The 27,523-nt window shown below is 43.9% G+C and overlaps 1 protein-coding gene across 3 annotated transcripts in view; it reads right to left on the minus strand.

The window, feature by feature from the left end:
• The window catches only part of Sgcd (sarcoglycan delta), a 408,119-nt gene that overhangs the window by 15,043 nt on the left and 365,553 nt on the right, over positions 1-27,523 (minus strand). For all 3 annotated transcript variants that reach the window (XM_090321219.1, XM_090321217.1, XM_090321218.1), the window contains one exon: positions 22,850-22,922. In XM_090321219.1, the coding sequence (XP_090177345.1) occupies positions 22,850-22,922 (73 nt within the window). The remainder of the gene's footprint in view (positions 1-22,849; positions 22,923-27,523) is intronic.

The following is a 27,523-nucleotide window of genomic DNA, read 5'->3' on the forward strand; positions in this document are numbered from 1 at the left end:
GCACTGTCCCTCAGTTCTTCTGCTCAAGGCTAGTGCTGTACCACTTTGAGCCACTGTGTCATTTCTAGTTTTTGGATGTTAATAGGAGATGAGTCTCACGGGGACTTTTCTGCCCAGGCTGGCTTCAAACTGTGATCCTCAGGTCTCAGCTTCCTGAGTAGCTAGGATGACAGGCGTGAGCCACCAGAGTCTGCCTTCTCACTAATTCTTCATTAGCTTTAGCCTTGAGCTGAAGAGCTCAGGGACAGCACCCAGGCCACATTCAAGCCCCATGACCCACAAGAAAGAAAAAGAAAAAGAACACTTCCAGAGCTGGATGGAGTCCTGGATAAGATGATCTCTAAGTGTCCTTCATGGCAATGCTCTTTGGTGTGGGGTATGAGTTTTAAGTTTCCAAGGAGGATGCAGTGATGCCGTATGATGAGGGGAATTTACGGTGAAGAGCTGGGAGACTAATGGAACCCGAGCCCCCAGCAGTGGCTGTATGGATTTTATGACAATGCCTGCCATTGGGGCTTTGCTGGTCGCTTGCAACAAGACAAAAATTATTAACACGTGAGCGGTCACAACCTTCCTTCCTGCCATGTCTGCCAGAAATACACCTGGCCTTGTCCGCTCTGTTGTGATGATGTTCCTCCATCACCGACATCTGACAAAGACCCGGGCTCCAGAGGCTGTCGGTCACGCACGTCCTCCCAGTTGACATAATTTCTGCAAATACGATCTTCCTGGGATAACAACGATGCCAACCCCCGCCCTGCAAACCATGCAGACACGGATCAAAATGATTGGCGTGGAAATCCTGGCTCAGGCTGGGGCACATGGCGCAGGCTCCTCCTTTACCCTTCTGTCCTGGCTGTGGCACCTTGGCTATCCATCTGCTTCTCAGACAAGTGCTCACTCTATGCCACGTGCTGTGCTGAGTACCAACACGTGGATGAACTCACGCGATCCTCCTGGCAGACGTAATGTTGGGTACTGGAAAGCTAAGAGCTGACAATGAAGTGCTGGTTCTTAGTAAGCAGCCCAAGAAAACACCCTTACTAAGTGCTCGTGGTATCACTTCAACCCAGGCACTCTCCCAAGGCTAGCTACTAAACATTTGACACCATGTAGTAGCGTCCTCAACCTTGACCTTGACCTTGCCTGGCATCCTGCTCGCAGTAAATGTTTGCTGAGTGAAGGACAGATGGGTGGCCAAGAAGTACTGTACATTACTCTCTCCGTATGAGAAACAGAAATACAAATGGGATCCATTAAGGTATCGTCTTTCATTTATTCCCTACACAATCTTTATTGAGTTTGAAGTCTGAAGTAAGCAACTGAACTGTTTTCTCCCTCCCCCCCTTCTCTCCCCCTCCCCTCCCTCCCTTTCTTTCTTTTTATTGTTTTCTTTTTTGCCAGTCCTAGGGGTTGAACTCAGGCCTTAGGCATTGTCTCTGAGCTTCTTTTGCTCAAGGCTTGTGCTCTACCACTTGAGCTTTTCTGTGTATGGGGTACTGAGGAATGGAACCCAGGGCTTCATGCATGCTAAGTAAGCATTCTACCACTAAGCCACATTCCCAGTCCTGTGTTGCTGGTGGTGGTGGGGCTTGAACTCAGGGCTTAGGTACCATCCCTGAGCTCTTCAGCTCAAGGCAAGTGCTCTACCACTTTGAGCCACAGCAGCACTTCTGGTTTCCTAGTAGTTAAACGAGATAAGAATCTCCCACTTTCCTGCCTAGGCTGGCTTTGAACCTCCATCCTCAGATCCAGACTCCTGCGTAACTAGGATTACAGATGTCAGCCGCTGGCGCCTGACTCTGAACTGCTCGTTCTCGATGACCTTCTTTCTGTCAGGGTCAAGATGATCATCTGCTGTCCTTTCCATTATGCCAGAGACAGCCTTTCCCACTGAATTCAATCACCATCCGTCTCATCCTATCCTCCCTTCCTCCCTGTTACTAATTGTTAATTAATTTTAGGACCAAGATCAAATGGTCAGCTACTTGACAACAGACCAGACACATTAAAAAGAACATGACCTGCTTTCCTGCAGACTCCCTGCCCCCGAGGCTGAGCTGGCCACAGCTCAGCGAGCTCTCTCCTGGGCTTGTCCACGGTGGACCATGAGAGATACATCTCTTCTTCTCCAGCCCTCGGCAGAGCCGCACAAGACACAGCCTTGAGAATTCACACATGGGTAGGTATGTATGTTCTTCCTAACTCTGCTCACAAGGGACTGGAGTCAATTTAGCCAACTAGGCCATGAGTTCAAAGGTCAGTACTGCATAAAAAGTATGGACAGGCTAATGAAACTCTTACCTAACTCCCGTAAGACTCTCCCATGCCAATGGCTTTTCTTCAATGGTTCTAAAGCCTAACCCCTCCATAACAACCAGCCAGGGTATGTGACCCGTCACCTCTGCAGGGAGATACTGTGAGATAGGATCTCGCCAGACATGGTAATTTGATATTAACTCAGTGGAAAGCTATGAAAGACAACATGAGTTTATAACTAAAGAATGTTCTAGAAAATAGCTTTCTCAGGAAGGCATTGTATGATATCCCACAATATTGCTCTGGATTTGGAGAATAAAAGGATCACTAAAGTTCCTAGTAAATGTGGTGACACTGTCTCTGGGTCAAAGACAAATATTGTTTTAAGGAGGAAGGATGTATCTTGTTTGCCTTTAGTTGTTGGAACTGACTTTAGTTTCCCACTGTCTTGAGTATTAGCTCAATGTCCATATATATATATATATATATATATATATATATGGAATTTAAAAATTATTTTCACACAGGCTTGGGTGGCACATACCTATACTCCTAGCTACTCAGGAGGCTGAGATCTGAGAATTGCAGTTTAGAGCCAACCCAGGCAGTAAAGCCTATGAGATTCTTATCTCCAATGAACTCCCTGAAAATCAGAAGTGGAGCTGTGGCTCATGGTAGTAGAGCACCAAGTTGAGCTCAGGGACACAGCCCAGGTCCTGAGTTCAAGTCACATGACTGCCAAAAACCCCAATTGTTTTCAAGTCTATCTTATTTTATTCTAGCCTTAGAGTTTTAGAATATAACTATATATAAAGCTATAAAACTATGTATATATATTATATATAATTATATAAACACATGACTATACTATATAGTATATAGTATATATAGTATATATGCAGTATATATAGTATATATATTATATAGTAATAATATATATAGAATATATGTAGTTATATCTATATGTAGTACACATATAATTATATATACTATATAACTGTAGTTATATATATATGTGTAGTATACGTAGTTATATCTAGTTATGTTCTAAATTCTTCATCTTACATTAGTTAAAGTAATCGTATCAGGTCAATGGGAACATACAACTGAACTAGCCATGAATAAAACCAAAGTAGCACCTAACAGCAAGATCGAAGATCCTCTTAAGAATTGTCCAGGACAGTTGAAATGACACCCTAAGAGTCCTTGGAAGTAAATTAAGAAGAGACTGCCGAGTCCAGACAAAGAAAGCGGTGTGTGGTGCGCGGCAGAGCTTATGCAAGCTAGACACGTTGCACCCGGGCCAGAGTTTCCACACCAAGTTCATCTTCACAAGTTCACTCCCACCCACCGTCCTCCCCACCCACCCTCCTCCCCCCTTCAGGCCACCACCTGACAAAACTCCCAGTTGAACAATACCCGGGGTCTCCTTGCGTAGCACACGACACACGACGAATGATGACTTCTTTTCTTCAATCTCTTCTCCAGGTAGGGGTCACTGATTTCACACATGTGTACCACACAGGAATGACATTCAGAACACTTCCCAAATGCCAGTTGTCAAATGACTCAGCTAACCATGTGGATGGAATTCCCAGGCAGGGGGAAAAAAGCCTGAATAAGCCTTTGGTTGTTATTGTTGCTGGTCGTGGGACTTGAACTTAGGGCCTGGGCTCTGTCACTCAAGACTAGCACTCTACTGCTTGAGCCACAGCACCTGAATCCTTTAAGCCCTCTGTGTATCAACTCTACCGTAACAATAAAAATATATACAATAAATATGTAAAAAAGCCAAATGAGCAACTACAATCTGTGACACCAACCACAAGGAAAAGCACGTGTAAGAGGACAGACTTGCAGGGCCCTTCTCTGCCACTGCTTCATTCACACACTAGCCAACGGGGCCGACAGATCAGTTGGGTCTGTGAATCTCAATTCAAACAACTCAAAAACAAACCTCAAAAACGTATGTCTATATGTGCACATAAAATGGTCTTTATTGAAATGAACTGCAAGAAATGGAAACAAGAAGGTTTTTTTGTTGTTGTTACTTTTTGTTTTGTTTTTGTCCTTTGTCACCGTTTTTGTTTTCTGCGCCTTTTATCTTCTATCTAAGTTCATCTGTTTGTAAATGTAAATGGAAATACTGGGTTTTTGCATCTTACCCAGTCACTGGGTTTCTAAAGGATGTTGAAAAACCCTGGGATGGCGGTTTCAGGTCTCACCATATTTTTATTTGAAAGGATGGGTCCCTGCTCTCCGTCATGAAAATCCCACAGGGGACCTTTGCCCTCTGGATCTCCTTCTAGCCTTTGTTGCCTCTCTCCTTCTCTAGCTCGTCCCCAGTTACGTGACTTTGAATGAGCAAGCCGTACAATCGGACTGTGATGAATACAGAAGATAGTGATGCCAAGAGTGGGAGCAGATAATAGATGATTTTACACGGAAGTCGAGCACCCTGCTGAGAAACAGTATCTCATTTAATGTTTACAACGAATACGGGTAGACCCATTGAGGTGTAATATTAAAGGAAAATGCCAGAAACTCTCAGGTGAGTGGGGATTGTTTCCCCTCTACTGGTATGGTTTTAGAAATTCGATAGTTTCTTACAGACAGAATGACCTTACTGCTCAGATATCAGCACCCCGTTTTCCATTAACTCAGGAGGCACAAAATGTTCAAGTGTTCTAAAACTATTACAGAGAGTTCCACAAATAAAATCAAGTATTATACGTACAACAGAACAGCTTGGATTTCAAAGGACACACAACGGACATATCAATGTAGCCTTCCTATAATTTCTAAGTTACTACCTCAGCTCCTGCAGATTTAGGGACTTGGCTTCTTTAGAACTTGCTATTTCTTAAGTCAGAGGACTCAAATAGGTGTTGCCTGAAAAGAAATACATCGACGATTCCTTGAACCTGGGTCTTTGTGCATGCTAGACTTACCCTCTACCCACTAGGCCAAACTCCTGGCCCCAAGAACAAATGGCCTTTTGTGTGAGAAGAACAATTTAATAGCTTTTTAGAGTTGCAAGCTCCAGAATGATCAAATACACAGACGCTGCAGTAGGAATCACCAAATCCCGCAGGCAGCTGGTGCTACGTAAAAGTGTGTTTTTTCTCCCAAACAATTATTGACTTGTTTGGTTTTCTGTTGTCTTGTAGACAACCTGATGGGCCTAATAGAATCAACACACCATTATCGACCTCCCACCGTACAGACCGACTGCCCAATTGGGAAACCCGGCAGTAATGAGTGGTCACCGCTGGGGACCCAAACACCTCTACCATCTGTTCAGAATACTGTGGAAGGGAACGTTTGCATTAGTAGCTGGATGAACCATTGTGGTCTCTGAGGTACTCTGTGATTTTCATTTTGGTAAACCCTGGCACACTTTCAAAGGTTGGCATTCTCAGTTGGTGACAATGTTAGATCATGCAGGGACTCTATTGGGAAAAAATGGAAGAGGCAAGAAGCAGTCCTGTAGAGAAAGCCTTATTATTATTATTAATATTATTATTATTATTATTAAAATATGTTTTCTAGGCTCCTGGATTGGGTTAGAAATTTCTGGTCCTGCAAATATGTTTCCACTCCATTGGTTTTTGTCTTAGTGAGAGATCTCAAGCCTAGAAAGGGTGGGACACCTCATGTGAGCTGCAATGGTATTTCGAAACTGTCCAACCCCTCCTGCTAGACCCCAGTTCCTGTGTGAGAATACGGCTCCCCCACCAAGCGAAAGATGTGCTCTAATTTATAAACAAGCGGGCAGAACAGCAAGGCAGCAGAGCTAGGTCAATTATAATAGCAATTGTGGTACCCAGAGAAAGCCTTCATTACGTGCCACTCAACAACTGCAATTTGGAAAATAAAATGACCAATCTCAGTTGCAATTGCTCTGTTTGTCAGGCCTGAAGAAGAAAACACACCTTCCTGATAGCTGTCGTCTGTTCTTACCCCCTGGGAATAAAATCCTAACCTCTATATTGATGGGTGGGTAGTCATCTGTCCATGTGTCCATCTGTCTCATCCATACATCCATGTATGTATCCATCTCTCTACCCATCTATCCACCCACCCACTCAAGCATGCATGCATCCATGCATGCATGCATCCATCCATCCATCCACCGCCCATCAATCCTGTACTATCTTCCAAGAAATGGGACTATCTTGGTAGATAGCATTCATGTTGTTACTACTCTCCCATAGCTTGTGAAGCAAGCTATGGCAGGAAACATAGAGCTAACATATGAGCACATGTCAGGGGTCCCATCCTCACATCTGCTGGTGAGGGAAAACTCCATAGAGCTGGCTAATGTCTACATTGTTTCCCCAACGTTTTCTAGCCCGTTTAGAAATGCAAAAGATTAGGGGAGAGGGGCAAGGAGTGAGCTAAGGAGCACTGCATGGTATGTGAAAACAAAAAAAAAAATGTACACTATGGCGTCTGGGCACATCTCTCAGTGGTTTCCGTCTGCTTTCTGTGGCACTCAGGCAGGTCTCCACATAGCCACCCTAATCTATTTTCTTTGCTTAAAAGCTCTGTGGAGATATAATTCATATGCCAGATAATAAATGCATTTAAAGTACACAATTCAGTCACTTTTATGATACTTAAGGATGTGTGCAAGTACAGCCATAAACCCCATTTGAACATTTTTATCACTTCAGAAGGCAACTCTAGCTATTGTCCCCTAAAGCAACAGGCAAATTGGCTCTTAAATATGCAAAGTTTCTCAGTATCTACTGCTGCCTCACAGGTCCAGAGAATAGATGACCACAAGCTCATACTTCTACAAGCAAGGATAGATTTCTATGTTAACTGCGGTGGTGGTGGTGGTGGGGTGTGTGTGTGTGTGTGACAGAGAGAGAGACTGAGAATATTGCAAAGAAGAACATGAGAGAGTTTGAAATGGCCCCTAGAATAATTTAGCATGGTGAGACGTTTAATTGCAAGGTTTTGTCTTTTGAAAGGAAGTTTTGTTTTCTGTCCAAGGCTCAAAATGTACACTGGTAAGAGAGAATTTGAAGCCTGCAAGCATGCATATTTATGTAAGAACAGTTTCCCTTAACTGAACGGAACACTACCACAAATGACATTCCAACCTGGGTCTCTGTGGATGGCCCAGGGCTGTACGAAACTGGACCAAACAGTCCAGGGTCACATGAGATTTGAAAAGGATTTCCAGAGCGACATGGCATTTCTACCCACAACACAGTAAGTCTCCATCAACTCAATCTATTAAATGTGGCATAATGAAGCCTAATTAAGCACAGATTAGAGCTTATTTCTACCTCTAGCCCTCTCTGCTTTCTCTACATTGGCTCTACCAGCTATTTCCTACCAAAAGACTGCTTTAGCATTGCTTGTCTCCCTTTAGTCAACTGACAAGTGAGTTTCCAGACTTAACTCACCATAGTCTGTTCTGAATGGAGCATCCGCTCATCCACGGCTCTAATGGGTCACAGACCTTGGCATGATTGTCCTTAAAGTGTCCTGGGCGGACTCTCTGGACAAAGAGCTCCGTTTTTTTCTTTTTTTTCCCCCCAAAACTCAATTGTGCAGTTTTGTAATAAGTCATTGGAATTTCCTCCACTCTAAGAACTAAGCTTGACAGGAGAGTGAGCATCAAATAGGCACCAGTGGTTTATATTTTCTTTTCTTTCTCCTTTTGGCCAGTCATATTCTCCTCCCTTTGTCAAGAAAGCCATTAAAAACAAACAAACAAAAAACAACAATTCCTTTGAATCTGTAAAGCTCAGCGGAGCAGGGGAACTTCAGATGGGAGGTCTAAGGCTGAAGTTGTTCTTTAGTCCTGGGCCAGAACAAAGCCCTGGGCTTGGGACAGTGGAGGGGACTGGTGGTGGCTCTGTCACCTCTAGGGGCTGAGTAGGAGAATAATGGGAAAAATTCTCAGAAGAGTTTACAGGCGCTCCTGTCATCCCTCACATGGTAGAAAGGTCAGGGGTTAGACTGAGGGTGAGACTGGCTAGCTGGGGTTGGGTAGAGGGGGTTATCCTGTCTCTTCGAATTTCCTCTGCTCTTCTCTACAAAAACAGAAGGGCAACGGCCTCAAAAGACACAAAGCTTCTTTGGCCATGAAGAACTTGGTGGGACGGAAGGAGGAAGGCGAGACCAGAGAGCCTGAGTGGTACCAGCAGTGAGAGAGACTAGACCTCGGAGCCATATCTTATGAGATCAGACAGAGAACCTTACAGCCCTGATGCCACTGCCATAAAATGAGAACTACAATCAGACATAGGAAAATTGTGCCTGGCACGTCTGAGTGATGGCTGAACCAGCTGCACATTACAAATAGGGGCTCGGATGTGTGGTAAATCCCCAATATTCTCTCTCCCAGCCAGGCGCCATGCCTGGTGTCAGACCAAGCGTAGCCTGAGTTACCAGTGGGCTGGTACAACACACTCATGCCATTTGTCACTGCCCCTCTCTCTCTACCTCTCATCCTCTCTCTCAAGATACAACGTTTACATATATACTAAATAGATAATATATACAGTTATATATAAAATGTAGATGTTTATAAATATATGAAAAAACAATATGCATTATATACTCTATAATACAGCATATATGATATATAGCATATACAATATATTATTTTCCCATATTATCTAAATATATAGGGTATGCAGTATGTATAAATATAGATGGTATATGTTATATAGTAATATGTTATATAGAACATATAAATATATCACTCATAGACAATAATTTAGATATATTTATGCATATTCCATTAATATGTATTAACATATATTAACAGGCATATTACTATGCATTGTATATTGTATATTAATATATGTGAACACAAAAATATATATTACTATATTTTATACTAACATGAATATATGCATATAAAAGATATATACATGTATAGACTATATTAATATGTAAGTGCATGTTTAAGTAAAACACACTAAATATATATGGAGGGGAGGGAGACAGTGGGAGAGTGAGTGAGAGTACTATTCTGAGGATGGGGTTGTGCCGTTATTTATGGTGGACTGCCATTTTGAATTCAGCAGGCTAGACCAGCGGGCCTGAGAGAACTGCCATTCAAACTTGAAGCCCGTCAGTCTGCTGGCTGAACTCTCTCTCCAGTCTTTCTATGAGGCCTGCAGCTGATTAGACAAGGTCTGCTGCCATAATGGGGTTATCTACTTAATTCAAGATGTACTAGGATAAGTTCATCTCGGCCAGAGCTGCTTTCCCAGAAGTGTTTAGAATAATGTTCAACTGACTAGTTTGGTTTAAATCAGCAGTACCATCCCCCACCCCACCCCCAGTCCCTGAAAGTAACAGCAGGGACCCCCGGGATTTTCCTCTAAAACTTTCACTCAACTGGTTTTCATTGGTTCACAGCCCCTATAGAAAATAACCGTGCAAATTTTCCATTCGGAACTGGAGATGCGACTCAAGTGGTAAGAGTGCCAGCCTTGAGTGGAAAAGGCCATGCAAGAGCATGAGGCCCTAAGTTCTAGCTCCAGTACTGGTATGCATGAACACACACGCACACGCGCACACACACACACACACCACAAGATACACAAAACGTGCATACTAGTCAGTTCCTTGGTGTCCCAAGAGGAAGTATCTTTGCTACAATGATTCACATTGGTCCTCTGAGAATGAGACGAAGGTAAATATTTTTGCATTTTCCTTCCTGGTTATATTGGTGCAACCCCAGCAGGAAAAGGCGAAAATCCGAGTGGATTTTTATTTAAATCAGCTGGCATAAAAGATGACACATTTCTTTCTTCTCTGTGGGAAAACCAGGCAGGCCTAATTAATAAAACGGATCATATCAATCTTCAATTATGTCTCAGTGGGGAGGGAAAATAACGCAGTCTGGAAGGTTTTTAGGGCACTGGAGTATGATGTTTTAATTAAATGGATGTGTTTTTATTTTTGTACTTAGGAAAGAGCTTCGAAAACAAAGCACCTGGGTCTGGTTTTAGGCCATGGAGGCTCGAATGCTTTTATTAATAGTATGTGATCCCCCCACACACCTTTAATTTCATAAAGTCAGTCCCACTTCCGTTCTTGCTCTGAGACAGGGACAGTGGAAAGTGCCAGTAACGCTGAGAAGTGACTTTTGAAAATTGTCAAGGATTGTACAAATAGAAGACGGTAAAGCAAATAGGCAGAATAATCAAGTTGGCTGTGGTTCAGATTTGAATGTAAATATCCAAGGACTTTGCAAAAAGCCTTCAGTGAATGGCTGGGAGCACAGCAAAGCCAAGGCAGAGGCCAGGTAATAAAATGGAGTCGGGGCTCGTAGGCTCTGCTCAGCACTTCCTCTGAAAATGACAGTGACCTGGGTGCAAAGGTGGGCCCAACCACTTAGACTTGCAGTGCGCAAGCTGGAATTAGACAATGTCACCACAGCAGCCGATCCAGATGGAATATTTTACCAGGCAACCATAGTAAAAACGGCAGACGGTGCAGGAAGACAAATGGCAGCTGACCCTCAACTCCGTCTCTGAGTCTAGAAGACTCAGAAGGAAGGAAGGAGCCTCTTCCCTTTCTTTCTCCCTCTCTTCCCTTCCTTTCCTTCTCTTTCTCTTCCTAGGATCTAGAAAGCCATATGAAAGGATGGAGACTAGACACCTTCTCTTCTACTTTCCTCCATCCCTCGCCCTCTCTCTCTGGGTGAAGAACCAGAGATCTATTCTTTTTTCCTTCCTTCCTTCTCCTTTACTTCCTCTCTCTCCCTCCTCCCTGCTTCTCTCCTTTGCTTGCTTCCTTCACCTGAACATTTGCTATATAGGCAATTCATATATTATAAGTTATATTTACCAACTCGTATATGCCTGTACTGTATGTTCTAGTTAGATGCCAGTGAAGTTACCTGGCAACTGTTGATTTCTTGAGATGGGGTCTCACTCCGAGCCTTAGGCAGGCTGCATTGCCTCAGTTTCCCAAGTAGCTGGACTATAGGTACACAGTATCATGCTTGGCTTTCCATTATTCTTAGAATAAAAAATTTGCTTTAAACCTTTAACATAAAATCTACACAATCTCAGGCTGATCTTTGCCTCAGTATTACACACCGATAAACACAACTATTTTAAAGCATTCAATGAGGGACGAGAAAGACAAGATAGAAAGGATTCATGGCAAGTTAAAAAAACATGTGCTTATGAACGTATGTGACTAGATTTGCTCCTAAGTAACTCGAGGCTGAGCAACTGAAGATCTGGTGAGTTGGTAATTATGGGAGATAGGTGATTAGAATCCAGGGGCTCATTTCATCCTCTATCTATGCTTGACATTTCCCATGATAAAAGGTTTTAAAAAAAAACCAGCTCGTGTAAAGAAGAGCCAGTTCTTCAGTTGGTTCAGAAACTGGTGTTTGGGTTCAAACCCCGTTATCACAAAAAAGTAAACCCCAAGTCCCCAAAATTGATAGTAAAATTGTGCTACAAAAAAATGAGATAGCAGGAATAAACATACAGACACCTACTACCACGTCACTCTAATTAGTGAAGAGATACTGTATGCTTGAATTATGTGAAAACAACGGATGTTACGTGTTCTTATCATAAAAATGACAATGAGGCAACGTAATCGTTAGCTAGATTTAACCATTCTGCAAATGGTTATGTCACACATGACAAAGAAAACATATGGAGACAAAACTAAGTAAAATAAGCTGGGTGCTGGTGGCTCATGCCTATAATCCTGGCTACTCAGGGCAGTTGAGATCTGAGGATCCTGGTTCAAAGCCAGGCTGGGAAGGAAAGTTCATGAGATTCTTATCTCCATTTAACCACCTGAAAACTGGAAGTGAAACTGTGGCTCAAGTGATAGAGTGCTAGCCTTGAGCAAAATAGCTCAGGGACAGCTCCCAGGCCGAGTTCAAGCTCCAGGATGGACGGGGGGGCGTGGGGGGGTGAAGAAAGGAAAAGAAAAAAAAATCACATAAGCCTTTGAGACCCCCTCCAGCCCCTCCACAGCCCCATCTTGTCAGCTGCCCCCTCCTCTTGCTAGAGGCCCAGAAGTGCATCAAGATGAAAAGGTCCTGACAAGCGCCACTAGCACATGGCTCGGTTTCCTGGTATTTTGTCACCATGTCCCTCAGCCCTGAGCTGCCCTGCTCTTCTGGCTAATTGATCTTCCCGCCTTGCCACAGTGTGTGTGTGTAGTGGTGGGGGGGTGGAGTTCTCTGAATCTATTATTCCTTCATATGCCAGGTCCCAGGAGATGGCAGCGTGGGTCTGGAGCCGCCCATTGCTGTAGCAGGTGTCTGCGATGGACAGTCAGCATGCATCAAAGCATGGGATGGCTTTGAAAAATGGGACTGCCCCTAGAGGGAACCAGACACGTTCATAAATCACTGCCACGGTTACTAAGCTCTGACAGAGGCTGACAGCGGGAGCGGGAGTGGTGAGCTTTAAGGAATGGCTCTGCGAAGTCCTCAAGGCCAGGCTTCCCCAGGCCTCTGTCTCTGCCTGTAGACTCTTCCTGTAAACAAAGCGGATCGGGTCGCAGACTCAAGCCGAGTCATGGCCGATTATTCTAAGCAGTCGCCTCGCGTGGCTGCCCTGCAACGCCTCACTGAAAGCAATGGATGGGTCCACGGTAAATGTCATCATCAACAGCACCCTTGTCTCCCAGACGCTGGCAAAGCCAGCAGGACCAGGGCCTGTGCTGTGTTCAGCAGGGATGGCGGTTGAGGAGGAAGACAGCTGGGGCTCCGTGCCTGGCAAGAGAGTAGTAGCCCGCTCTGCAATAAACCATCTATCAGGGTGCTACTGCCAAATGAGGCCTTATGTGTGCTAATTACACAGCAACCTCCTCTCCTTAGAAGGGCTGGGGGGGGGGGAAGCGAGAGCAAGAGCCTTGGCACACGGCATGGCTCTGCCATTCTCTGCAGGCAGAGAGGAGTTGTCCTCTGTGCCAGGGGCATGGGCAGCATACCGAGGGGATCTCTGCATTTAGGCAAATCTGAAGAGAAATGGCACCAGAGCCATTATACTTGCAAGATGGCCTTGGGTGAATCTATTTCTCTGGGTGTTCGTTCCTTTACCAACGATGGAAGATAGATGACAGTCGCTGTGTCACAGAATTGTTTTGCAGGTTAAACGCAACGTGCAGGGTACAGCAGCCACCAGTCTTAGCAATCGCTGGCAGGGCACAATTCTTTCTCGAGTGCTTTGCACAGACTTACGAGAGCAAGAACATGGAAGTTGAGCCTCATGGCACGGAAGAACATCAGCTCAGCTTGACTTCGCTTCAATAAACATTGGTTAAGCAGCTACTGTTAGAAGCCGGTGGCTGCCAGAGCACGACAGTAAATGGCGCTACCCCCGTGGCCTCCCCAACGGAGCCATAAACTTCTTGACAAGGCAGGCATGCATCAAGGCTTCCAAGGCCTTGCCTAAGCGAGCTGGAAGCTCTGGGGCTATGGAAATGCTCACACCTGTAGTTGTTCTGAAGCAAGACACAAAGCTAGGTGTCAGGCTGGCGACCCCTCCTGCTCCCTCTTGCCTCTGCTGATGTTTGGGTGACAGCCATCACCTCCAGTTTCCTTCTTGACTAGGTCTCTTGGACTTTTCTGCCAGGGTTGGCCTGGCACTGTGACCCTCCTATTCATCTCAGTTTTGCATGTAGCTAGGGATGGCGTGCATTCATTGCTGCATCCTTGGCTCTGGCTTGCAAACCTCCATCCTCCCATCCTCAGCTTCCCAACCCTCTAGGAAAGGTTATAGGCATGAGCCCAAGTGCTTGGCTTGCTCAAAATTTGTTTTTGGTCTGGTAAAGGCATTCAGACCTATGTGAAGCACAATGAAATAGAGGCTCTTTTACGTCACAGGGATATATGAATTTGTCTAGAAGATCATCCATCTCTTCTCTTAGGGTGAGCTGGCTCTGATTTATTCTGATTTGTCTCTCCTCCAACACATATTTACCAAATGGCTATGTTCTGAGCATGGATAGAAGGAATAAAACAGAGAAAAAGGAAAGCGGCTTTGTTGTCAGCATGCTTTTTGGGCTAATCATTAGGGTTACGAGATGAGTAAGAGAGACCCACAGAGGAATGGCGCAATGGTGACAGAGGCAAAGGCTGTGGAGGTGAGCGGGAAAGTGTCATAGACCTTGTTCCAGCTCAGTGCAGGATTGAATTAGGCCAAGGATGGTGAGAGGCTCAGCAAAGTCTCAAGACAGGACTGTCAGGTGTGTTTCATAGGCCAATCAACTTAGTGGAATCTTGGGGCATGGACAGTCTCTCCTGAGGCCTGGTACATTTCTCTGGCAGGACTATTGCTGGGTGCTTGTATACAGGGGGTGAGGCCTCTACGCCCTGCGTTTGGCTGCCATTCAGTGGGGGTGCCTGGACCCCCTGAGATGGCAAAAACAGGGTACCTGGCAGCTCCCTTGCACACCTCACTGTACCTTCTTGGAATATGCATGAGAAACTTGCTGTGTGAATAGCTATCAGGGGAAGGGAAGCTCTGGTGTCAACTTTGCCAAATGTTCACCAAGCCACGTGTGCACTGCATGCCAGAGCAGAGGTCAGGTTAGTACACAGTGCTCTCGAGTAGAAAACCTCAACTCTTCTGTCTCAGGGTCCTGGAGAGCCAGGCCAGCCGGCCTGCCTGCCTGCCTGCCAGGGCATCTGGCTTGCCTCACAGTAGGCCATTCTGGTTTCCTTCTGCATTCTGCAATGACTCTCCTGCCTGCCTAGTACTTTCATGCTCCTCTTTCGTATTGCATTCTTTTTCTTATCTTGTGCACAGAGTTGAGTTCTAAAGGCAGCATGACGACTTAGCCTGAAGACAGGGCCTTTCTCCTAGAAGCTAAAGAAAGACTTCTGCATTTATACTGCTTGATTTTGAAGAATAGGGAGAAAACTAGAGTCAGCAATTTCTTCTTCTTCTTTTTTAATCTATTCCCCTGGAGGGGAAGTGTGTATGTGCGTGTGAATGAGTGTGTGTGTGTGTGTATGTGCGTGTGAATGAGTGTGTGTGTGTGTGTGTGTTTTCCCTCAGTGAACTCTTTTCTTGCTCCTGGCCCTTCTTAGAAGCTGGTGGTCATGCCCTCCTCGCATGCCTTCTACAATCTCAGCACAGCAGTGCTCAGAGGCTCCTCCTGCAGGCTCTGCTCATGACAGTGGCACCAGAGGCACTCACGGATAAAGAACTACCATAGCTTCCGGACTCAGGATGCCAGGTCACCACCTGGCAGCACTGCCTCTGCAGAAGAACTTTCAAGACTTTGCCAACCCCTGGAACAAAGTGACACCGAGCCAAATGGAGCCCCAGCCTTCAGCAGCTCTGCCCAGCCTTGAAAAGCAGCTAGGAGTCACTACCCATCTGCCACTAGCCCCGGAGCCTAGACAGTCTCTCCTCACTGGCTTTAACTTGCAGAGGTGCCCAGGAAACAGCTTTATTTCCCTTCCACTGTCCTGGAAAGCCTCAATGTCCCCTTTACACCCATCCTACTTGTCCAGGGTCTGCCTTGAAATTTGACCCACAGGGCCCAGGGAAGCAGAGGAAAACCCATCTGGCCACACAAGGCGCTCGGAAACTCCCAAAACTCCAAGGACCACACACAGCCTCCGTGCCAGGCACCATTGGCTCACATCTGTAATCCCAACTACTCTCAGGAGACTAAGATCTGAGGATCATGGTTCAAAGCCAGTCCAGGCAGGAAAGTCCCTGAGACTCTTATCTCCAACAAATGACTCAGGAAAAAAAGCTGGAAATGGTGCTATGGCTCAGGACAGCCCCAGGACCAGAAAAAAAATGGGAAAAAGAAGAGAAACAAAACTGTCATACTACATAACTCTGGACTATGGTTTAAAAAATTGCAGAAAAAATAAAAAAAATTCTGAATGCCTCTCCCAGAATGTCTCTGAAAGGAATAATATTTACTTATAGCATACTTTGATGTGAGAAAAAAGAGAGCCTAGGGTATGAATGAGTAGGATTCCAGTGGTCAAGACAGCTAGACTGACAGATACGGTAAAGAATCCATAAGAGAGCCAGACACGTATAATCCAGTTCCTCAGGATTGTGATATGAAGCTAGCCTGAGAAGAAAAGTCCGTGAGACTCCATCTCCACAAGAGCCAGAACAAAGCCAGGTGAGAAGCGTGGCTCCCGTGAGAGAACACCCATCAAGGAATGGAACTGAACAAGTGCGAGGCCCCGATTTCAAACCCTAACCCTAGTACTGACCCAGAAACAATCTCCACCATGAAACCATGGAAAACAAAAAGCTGAATATACAAATGTGGGTGGTCAAGAGTATAAAATGAGGGCAACCCAGGAACAGGGAAGAATCAGAGAGCTAGATGGAGTACTAAATCATTTATCTTGGGGGAATTATATATTATAATGTATTTATATAGTATATTAATATCACTATTATCAATTATAATATATTATATTAATAGCAATAGTATATATTACATGATATATTATTCTGTGCACTTTATATATATATAAATTATGTATATATATAATATATATATACATACATATACAAACATTTTAGACCAAGACTGTTTACTACTGAATTTTGGCTGGTTTTATTTACTTTGTTAATATTTGATTCACTCAGAGGAATGTGTGAGCCATGCTTTTGTGTGAGCTGAGTGCAAAGTGCCCAGGTATGAGGTGGGCAGTCTAGGTGGATGGACAAATGGCCTTGCATAGATTCCACATCCATTTATGCTGGTTCTGTTTCACTTGAGGGTAGTGTGTATGTGTGGGAGGGGACTTTCTAATGCTACGCCTCTTAGATTTCTGTATTTATTATCCTGTCCTGGCAATTGGCAGGGTCTTGTTCTAAAAAACAAACAACAACAACAACAAAAACCAGTACATCGTGGGAAGGATAATTTTCTGACAGATGGGAATTGTATGACCTGAGCATCTAAGACCTGTACTAATTACTCATTACCTGATTCATGAGACTATAACCCCTCGGTATATCAACTCTACAATAACACCCTCCCGCCCCCTCCCTGCTTTGGAAGAGACTGGGAATTCTTTTTTTTTTTTTTTTTTTTTTGCCAGTCCTGGGCTTGAGCTCAGGGCCTGAGCACTGTCCTTGAACTTTCTCAAGGCTAGAGCTCTACAACTTGAGCCACAGCACCACTTCAGGCTTTTTTCTATATATGTGGTATCGAGGAATCGAACCCGGGTCTTCATGCATGCTAGGCAAGCACTTTAACCACTAGGCCAAACTCCCGCCCCGAGACTGGGAATTCTTAATTGCCGACATGCAGTTCTCTTTTATTGCTTGGTTTACAAGCAATCATATCACTGCACACAAACTATAATTTCCTTTTTGTTATCTTTGCTTCCTTCAGACAAACATGATTCACTGAAGAAATAATAATGAATCATTTGCCTTTGATGTAATGGCTGCCCGAGCTGTCACGATGGACCGGTGCCAAGATTAGGGAGGAATGTGTATTAAGGAAGGCAAGCAGAATCACACTTCTAAGTGATGGGAGCACACTTCTCAGAGGCGTAGATATATAGCTCAAACCTCGACTGATTTTGACGCCATCTGAAGTAACTGTTAACAACGATCTAATACTAGTTGCCCTGTGAACTTGAATCTGATCATTGTTATAATTTCTTCTTTCACTCCGCTCACTCAGTCACCCACCTGTCATCCATCTCCTCATCTCTCTGCTTATTCAACATTCATTTAACATCCACTCTCTATCAGGCGTGGTGTTATCGGGGAATCTTGCCACAAGATACAGAGAAACTACATTTTGAGACGTTGAATTGGGAGTCTTTATTGGAAAGTTGGTGGCATGCACGTCCCATGAAAAAAGGGCAGCCCCGAAGGAAAGACTGAGCCATTAGAATAATAAAGAAAGAGCAAGGAAAAACATCAAGAAGCCAGGCTAACATTAACAGAGAGCTGGCGTGGGACGGTGTGATGATTTGAGGAGAGTTGGGGACAGGGTGTAATGGTACCTGAGCTGTAGGTCTTTGTGACAAAGAATCCACCCGCATTTACCAGCTTTCCAATAAAGATTCCCGATTCGACCTCTCAAGATGTGCCTTCTGTGTTTTCTCGCCCTAGAACCCTATCACCTATATAGCACAAAGAAGGAAAGGACCCAACCGCTCATCGCTTGACCCTGGCCTTGAACTACTGGATGGAAAGAGCATTTCTGGGCATTTAAACGTCACAAGTATTTGTGGGCAGCAATGTGGAGAACTAAGTCCTAAATTTCCCATAACCAAGTGGATCTGGAAGGTCACTGAGTTAATCACTCCTCCTTTAAATTCTTGATCAACCTCTCCCCTGGTCCTCACAACAGGAGAGTCCCCTCACCTCCCACCTTCATAGGACTGTCTGCGACCATGGTTTTCTGACCATCAGAGCTGGTGTCCTATTTAGCTTTAGCCCTGTTGCCTTGCGTCAATCTAGGTCATCAAAAGAGAGAACTAAATGCTGTTTTCCTAAAAACTTTAGATGCTGTGCAAAGAGTGGGGCCTTGCCATGCCATGGGATTTTGACAGGAGACATGACACCTCGACACACACACCTGTCACACCTGATGTCTACCCTCAGGATAGGCTGCCGGAACAATGAATACCTTGCATTAGACCTTGCTTAACCACCTTCTGCTCTCTACTGTAATCCTGCTACTCATGCACCGTTTATTTTTCTTATTTATTTATTTGGATGCTGGTCCTGAGGTTGGAACTCAGGGCCTGTGCTCTGTCCCTGAACTTATGTATGAGTCACAGCCTCATTTCTAACTTTTTTTTGGTGGTTAATTGGAGATAAGAACCTCCCTGGACTTTCCTGCCTAGGCTGGCTTTGAACTGTGATTCTCAGATCTCAGTCTCCTGAGTAGCCAGGATTATGGGCATGAGTCACCAATTCCTGGCACACATTTAAAGTTTATCTATCTATCTATCTGTCTGTCTGTCTGTCTGTCTGTCTATCTATCTATCTATTTTTGCATGTCAAGGCTGAATAGAGGACATTTCCATCATTTTCCCAAGGAGCTTTCTGTGAAAACCAGAGGGAGAACCACAAACTAATAGATACATCACATTAAGAAGGGTCTCAACACTTTCTTTTAATCAGTACACAGTCAATGCTCTCCATCATGAATTACTAATTAGCATCTCCACTCTGTTCCCCAGTTGTCATTGCAAAAAAAAATCATCTGAGGAATGCCATCTGCACTTTGAGAAGGGACACGCATCATAATTAAGTTTTAAGCTATGACTCCAGTCTGAAGCTGCCACGAAGTGTGAAAGGACTTATCATTCACATTTCTTAAGATGCTGAATTTATTAGCATCTACTTTCTGTTCAAGGTTAGGGGTCTGGGGTTGGGCTGGCCTGGGGATTCAAATTCCTCTGTGCTTTGTTACTTGAGAGTAATGGCGGCAGGACTCAGAAGCCAGGGAAGGAAAGTTATCACTAGTGAGTTAGGCTGGATTTGTGGGAAAATAACACAATCTGAAAAGTAAAATGGGGAGGCTGGCTGTCATTCACACCCTCTTGGCCCTGTGGTAGACAGGGAAGTGGGTTTAACTGGTGCCATCTTGTCTTCATGGTGGAGGGAGGTGAAGTGGCACCTCACAGGTGATGGGGGAGCCTGAATTCCTAGGGGCAGGGGGTAGGGGCTTGGACCCACGCCTTGCTCGACCTGTGCCTTGTTCTCTGGAGACTCTCAAGTTTCCTGTGACTCTGCCCCCTGCTTCTGATAATACTTAGGCACCATTGAACCATGCCACCTGGCTCTGCTCTGGCATAATGGGGTCCTACTTCAGCTCTCCATTGGAGTTGATCTAGTTCGTTGGTATTGTTTTTCTGTTCTTTCTTTTTCCTGTCCTGCTTTCGTGGCTCAGTTTTCTGGCAGTGTTGAGTGTAAGGGGCTGCAGGTCTCTGTCCATCTGCAGTCATCGACTTTCCAACAAAGACTCCTGATCTGACCTCAGAGATGGAGCATTCAGCATGTGTTTCCACAGGGGATGTTTCTAACACTCATTCCCTCGTGTCTCTGAATAAATAGGAACAGGGAAGCTGTTATCCCAGTTACTCACGAGGCTGAGATTTGACGATCGTAGTTCAGAGCTAGACTGGGCAGGAAAATCTGTGAGACTCTCATCTCCAATGAACCACAAGCAAACAGGAAATGGTGCTGTGGCTCAAAGCGGTAGAGCACCAGCCTTGAGCAAAATATCTCAGGTACAATACCCTAAGCCCTGAGTTCAAGCCCTACCTACACCAGACCAAAAAAAAAGTACACCATTGACCTTATGTCCCAATGTGGCATATGACCCTGTGGCTGGGAAATTAGACAAGCTTATGTACAGATCACTGAGATTCCTTGACTTGCTACTTTATCACATGGCATCCTAACACACTAGGGAAACTTTTGAGTCAAGTAGAGGGGAAAAAAAAGGAAAAGCAAGTTATTCCTTAGTGGATTTGCTTTGAATTTGCTTCTGCCTCTCAACTTTCAGATAAAAAAAAATCTCTTGTGGTGGTGTTTCTCTGAATTCCCATCACTTTTAGTTTTGAAAAGGTTCTAACAAAAATAAAGCAAAAGGCTGATTTAGGGACAGGGTGATGAAAGGTGCAACTTAGCAAGATTTTCTGTCATTACACCCTGAAGGCCGAGCCCTCTTTCCCGGGGAATGAGAAAAGGAGTCGAGAGAGATTGTGCAGAATAACAGAACGATACGCCCTACCTAACATAGGGAGAAATGACAGAGGCTGACACTCTAATCAAGATGAACACAGAAGAGCAAAGTCTCAGTACTTTTCTGTAGCAGAAACTAACCCACGGAGGTTGGCAGATAGACACGTATGAGGAGCCCCTTCTCAAACATGGCCATGTTAGCACTTGCTTTGAAAGGTCCTGCCTGCCCTGGTAATAGCAACAAACAGTGTAGCTCTTCCCATTTTAGGCTTTGCCTTTTCTTTCGCACATCATCATCTCCTAGATGAATCCTGTCTCAGAACCTTCCCATTCATTTGGGATTTCTTCCAGGCTTAGGGGAGGTTGGAGGGAGCAGAGTTGGTTACTCAAATATAGCTGTGCATGCAAACTAAGATTTCCCGGCCTCCTTCAGAGGCCTACTGGAAACACCACAGTCGAAAGGAATCCTCAGAGCAAGACAAGCTTTCAAAGGGGACCTCTGTTCTTATAGAAAGTACATATGCAACACTAGCGGTCCCATTTCTGGCCTCAGATCCTGAACAGCCAGAGATGAGTGATTTTCTTCTAGCTGGCTTTGTGCAGACACCAGGACAGAGAAAGAACAAACAAGTGAACATTTAATATATTCACATTCTAAGGTTGTGAATGTATGAAGATCTAATTTCTATTCAAGGTTCGTTTTTCTTACTTCAAGAGATGACTATCACACATGGTATATTGTTAAGTGCAGCCTTGAATCTAGACCAACAGATCAACATTCAGAATTACCCTGCAAGGAGAAAGTCAACAACATTGCTTCAAAAAGGCACCTGGCACTGACCTTTGTAATATACATTATGTGTCGGGACAGAAGCCATTTTTTTTTGTCAGTCATGGGGCTTGAACTCAGGGCCTAGGTGCTGTCCTTGAGCTCTTTTTGCTCAAGGCTAGCACTGTACCACTCTGAGCTACAGCGCCATTTCTGGTTTTCTAGTGACTAATTGGAGATAAGAGTCTCACGGACTTTCCTACCTAGGCTGGCTTTGAACTGCGATCCTCAGATCTCAGTTTCCCGACTAACTAGGATTACAGGCGTGAGCTAGCACCCATCTAAGGATAACATAATTGTACACCACAAAAGTTACAAAAGCAACATGAAGAGGTTTAGCTGTTTGGATCCAGAACCAACAACAACCACCCAGAAATAATTTCCAACGTTTTCAGATAGTCAACTTATTCCATGGGTTAAACTTTTATCTGCATTCATGCTGAGAGTTCAGCTTCTTTTGGACAGAATTTGTTTTGGAGGGGCTTTGTATGGAGTATCCATGTACCCCTTTTAGATGTGTTTCTCTCCAGGGACTGGAGGAGCTTTAAGACTCTGTTTCTCTGTCCTCTGCTGTTCCTTCTCATTTCCTGCCATTAGTGATGATCCTAGCATTCTTAATTCTCCTCATACCCCATGCTCCACTTAAGGATATTTGAAAATTAACAACACCTCCCTTCTCTCAGCATGTTCTCGCAATCCCACGCCACAGAATAGCTCATTGCACAGTAAGCTGTCCCACTTGCACTGAGACTTCAATTCCTTTTTGACAGTAACTTTTCCTTGGGCAGTTCTGTACCAGAGACTGATTTTATGAACACCACAAAACGGGACAGCCAACCACCACCACCCATGAACGCATCGAAATCTCACAGCCACTCACTGCGCCCCTGCCATTCTCTCAAGTACTTAGAGAAAATTTTCCTTCGATGGCAGCACATCTTCCATCACCCTCCCGCTGTCCCTTAGGAGATATATTTTGGTACCGCGGCCATGTCATCAGTATTCAAAAGGCATCACTGGCCCGTGTGAAAGAGACAAGCCATAGCCACTTAGCGAAGGTAACTCAAAGTCAGAGGCTTACCTCAGCTCCTTGAAGGGGTCTGCACGGACATTGGGCGTTTCTATTGACTTGGGGAAGACTGTGCCCTCGGCTCCTGTGCACAAAAGACAAAAGCGACCATAGTGAGGTTGTGGAAGGATCACCTAGGGCACAATCAGTACTCTGATAAGACCTAATTCATGACCCCACCCAATCCACACAAATGCAGATGCTACCCAGAATGCACATGCTATTCCAGCCACATTTCTTACCCAGAAGGCATGTGCTACTTAATCTGCATATATTATCCAGAATGTACATACTGCTCAATCCATACATATTACCCAGAATGCATGTACTACTCAAGCCACACATATTACCCAGAATATACATACTGCTCAATCTGCATACATTATTCAGAATATAAATACTGCTCAACCCACACCTATCACCCAGAATGCATGTACTACCTCATCCATACCTATTACTCAGAATGCATGCATTGTATACATTGTACAGAATGCATGCATTATCTAGTAGGCACATATTTTGCCACTGGCTTTAGAGCTCATGCTAGGACAGCCCTGAATCAAGTCATTCAAACAAGCTTTGAAAAACCACCCCCAAAAATAAACTAAGAAACATCTTTCCAAGTGTTCTTGCTGAGATCAGAGCAAGGCCACAAGGCAAATTCCATTTTGGCCTAAAGAAAAGGAAGAAGAAAACCATGTCTAGAAATAGAAAGGTCTGATTCTTGTTGCTCAAAAACCATTTATAGTCATGTAATGGAGGTATCAGAAGACAGCAGTGAGCCCTTTTACTGCAGGGCTGAGTGCAGGCCACAGTTACCATTCTAGCAGAGGGTAGCATGCTAAGATTTGTCTAGAGACAAGCAGATTGTTTTCCAGTAAAGTCTTGTACTAGTATGTTAAAAAAAAAAACAAACCATAACATCATGGGAGAGCACTGAAGTTTTGCACTTTCACACCTGGGGTATCAACACTGAACCTTAACCCAACCTAGACATGGAACTCTTGACTGTCCTGTTATTGTCAGTGGACTCTGTGCAGACTGTGGAAGTTGTTGTGGCTGATCTCTATGCTTCCCACTATATCTCCAATCTTTTCAGCCTCAGTTTATCACAGGCAATTGCTCTGCCTATCAGGTTTTTTTTTTTCCACTTAAGCTCAGAGAAACCAGTGTCCTACAGGATGAAATAAAGACGTAGAGCTTTTCATATTTGATTCTATAAGAAGGACTGGGTCATCTTGGACCCTAGGTCATCATTTCTGTGTGAATTTCTAGAGTCTCTCTTGCATTGTTATAATGTCCAGAAGTTCAACATTATTATTCCAATCCTAAGTTTATTCTGGCATAATGAGGAGTCCAGGAAAAAGAAATTGGTTTCTTTATTTCTATAGCATGTATAGAAATAGTCAATCTCTCTCTTTTTTTTTTTTGCTAGGAGTAATAGAAAATTGCAAATATGATCAGAGACTAATGCCACTACTTAACACTGCAATGGTCATTATGGGAATATCTTGAATAATAATAACTCTTCTTCTAATTACCATTGTAAGTGACTGCTAAAACACACACACCCATAGGTCCTAGCTCACCGAGTCTCCACAACCACTTCAAAAATTGACACTGGTCCCAGGGCCGGTATTTGGGGCCATCCAAGATCTTTATCAACTGGCCCACAGTCTTCCTTCTCCCTATCCTCACTCTGTCTGGTCTTGGGGCTTGAACTCAGGTCCTAAGCACTATTCTTGAGCCTCTCTGTGCTCAAGGTGAGATCTTTACTACTTGAGCCACAGCATAACTTCCGGCTTCTTCTGGGTAGTTTATTGGAGATAAGGGGCTCATAGACTTTCCTGCCTCAGCTGGCTTCAAACCACAATCACTCAGTCTCAGCCTCTGAATAGCCAGGATTACAGGCGTGAGCCACCATCGCCCGACAGTCTTCCTCTTAGAAGTCTCCAAACCATGTTCTTTTACACCATTCCAGAGACAACATAGCCATATACATTTATGGCTTTTCTTGTAAATTTCATACAAATGTTCCTGGTTTGCTCATGCATAAATGATTAATTTTGCCCCTGGGGTTTTACTTTATTACATCCTGTACAACTCAATAGAAATGAATTGGCATTGACACTTCTACATAGCTTTGGTTAAACATGTATTAAATTGGATTTCTTTGGGGGGGCAGAGAATACTGTTTTACATATCCAATGTTGTTATGATACTGTGAAGAAGGCTCAGGCCCTGAGTACTGTGAAGGCTTCCCCATAAAACAAGGGGGTGTAGCCCTTGACTATGTAACACCCATCAACACCCCTTAACCACCCTCTGTATTTGAGAACAGTTCCCATCATCCTTGGGTACTAAGGAATCCTTTCCTGGCCACGTGAACTCAAAAACTGATTAAAAGCAACCACTGCAGACCTTGACAAGGCACGAGAGTCATTTGCATGCCACGCTATGTTGACACTCCGTCGCAGCTGAAATCTCTGCTCCCACCCAGAACTACATTCAAAACAAAAACAACACAACAACAACAACAAAAAAGAGAGCTTTTGCTTCTATTCCAAAATCAGCCTTCATTGCTTTGCTTTTGCATACAGGGAATTAGTACTGCGAACGGGTAACCTTAATTATTTTGACTTTCCATGACACTGCTCAAGACTGTTCCTCAGCTCTTGCCTCTGGCAGATGTGTGCGTGCAGTTGGAGAGATGTTACACACATGGCCTTTGAAAACCTGTGCTAGGGCCATTCTCTGTGTTGTCTGTCTCTTCATTCATCAAAATATAATGACGAGCCGCGTGCTGGTGGCTCACGCCTGTAATTCTAGCTACTCAGGAGGCTGAGATCTCAGGATCACTGTTCAAAGCCAGCAGGGGCAGGAAAGTCAGTGAGAATCTTATCTCTAGTAAGCCACCAGAAAGCTACAAGTGGCGCTGTGGCTCAAAAGGGTAGAGTGCTAATCTTGAGAGAAAAAGTTCAGGGACAGCGCCCAGGCCCTGAGTTCAAGCCCCACAATTGACCAAAAAAAAAAAAAAAAAAAAAAAAAAAAAAAGAACGCTCATCTGCAGCTACTTTGTCCTTTTAAATACCTGATATACTTGGTTCCAGAAGGAACTTGGTGCCTAGATGTCCTTAGCCTCAAGGAATTCCCCGTTTATCTCCAGTTATATTTCTTCTACAATCAGTTCATGTGTCCACTGAGAATTAATACTTTCCAATCAGATCATTCTTCCCAAGCTCTCTCAGGGATCCGAGTTCCCACCCCTGCTTCACAGTGGACCACCATCCATCAACCCACCCTCCATCCATTCTCGGATGATGCATTATTCCCAATTTGATTATTTCCAAAAAGGTTTCTATTAAAACCATACCTACCGATTCCCTCTCTTGACACAATATAATTTACTGGCAATAAATGTTCATAAACAGTTTGACTGAAAAATCCATAAAGCCATTTCAGCTCGATTTTAAGTTCTATTTAATGTCCCTCGAAAATGATTTCATCAATGTGTTTCCATTAGCTGGTTCTCTGCCCAATAACTTAATTCTATGCAATCCATCAGGAGCTTATAAAGCATGTGACAGGATCTATCTAAAGTGTTTTGAATCACCATAAAGATCATCTCAATGGCTCTTTTTCCTACTACTACAGGTAGGGGGTACACTTGTCAAAAAATAAAACATCAAATGCGCTTTGTTACCATAGTAACAAAAAGCCAGATTCTCACTAAAAAATGATACTCAAGTTGAGAGCTCAAGTTCATCATGTCTTTCCCCGCCCCTCCACCAATCAAAGTACTCTGGGTGTTAAGAGACCTCAAACCCACTTTTCTCTTTGCTCCCTCTCTATGGCTCATCACACATCTCCTTGGCCTTTGATTTCTACAACTGGCAAATGAGGAATGAGTTGAGCGTTGACTGTTAAATGCCTTTCCCCAAAATATAAACTCCCATGAGGTCAGGATCAGATCTAAGTACTTAATTCTCTTTAGATACCCACTCTCCTCCTGAAGAGTGAGAGGTAATATGACTCTGACCCATCAAAGGAATCTACCCAACCCCAAACAAACAAACAAAACACCAAAAAAAAAAAAAATCTCAATAGGCTTTTGTGCAATTTAAACAGCAAGTTCCAAAGCTTGTACTTTTTTGAGGTACTAGGTATTAAACCCCGCATTTTACACAGGTACTGTACTCAAGCCTTAATTGTTCTCACTGGAAGTCATCACCAGAAAATAGTCTTCAAGGAGAAAAATGGCAGAAAGCAAAATTTACTGTAGTTAAACTAAACCACATACTACCCCCAGTCAGGAAAACATGTGTAACATTAAAATTCTACAAATGACCTCAGAAAATTAAATTTGGCAGACACTAATCAATATCAAAGTGTCTAAAAAGTATCTGTGGGCTGAATTAGAAAAAAAAGAACTTGAAAAAAAGTTTTAAATTTGCAGAATTTCAGACCTTGCAAAGAGGAAATTGGGAAGTACAGAGGGACAGAAAATACGCTCAGTGACATAGATCTAGAAAACTTATATGAGATTTTATATACATTATAAAAAATCAGATCTCCTGATACAAGAAATAGAATTGATCTCCAAGACAATCATTTCAATAAATCTTTTAAAAAGTCAAAAACAGTTTAGGGATACATCTTAGAAAATTGAACGATTAAACTAGGTTA

Source organism: Megascapheus bottae, chromosome 29 (genome assembly GCF_031878675.1).
Source record: "Megascapheus bottae isolate mThoBot1 chromosome 29, mThoBot2.hap1, whole genome shotgun sequence".
In the NCBI taxonomy this organism is placed as follows: domain Eukaryota; kingdom Metazoa; phylum Chordata; class Mammalia; order Rodentia; family Geomyidae; genus Megascapheus; species Megascapheus bottae.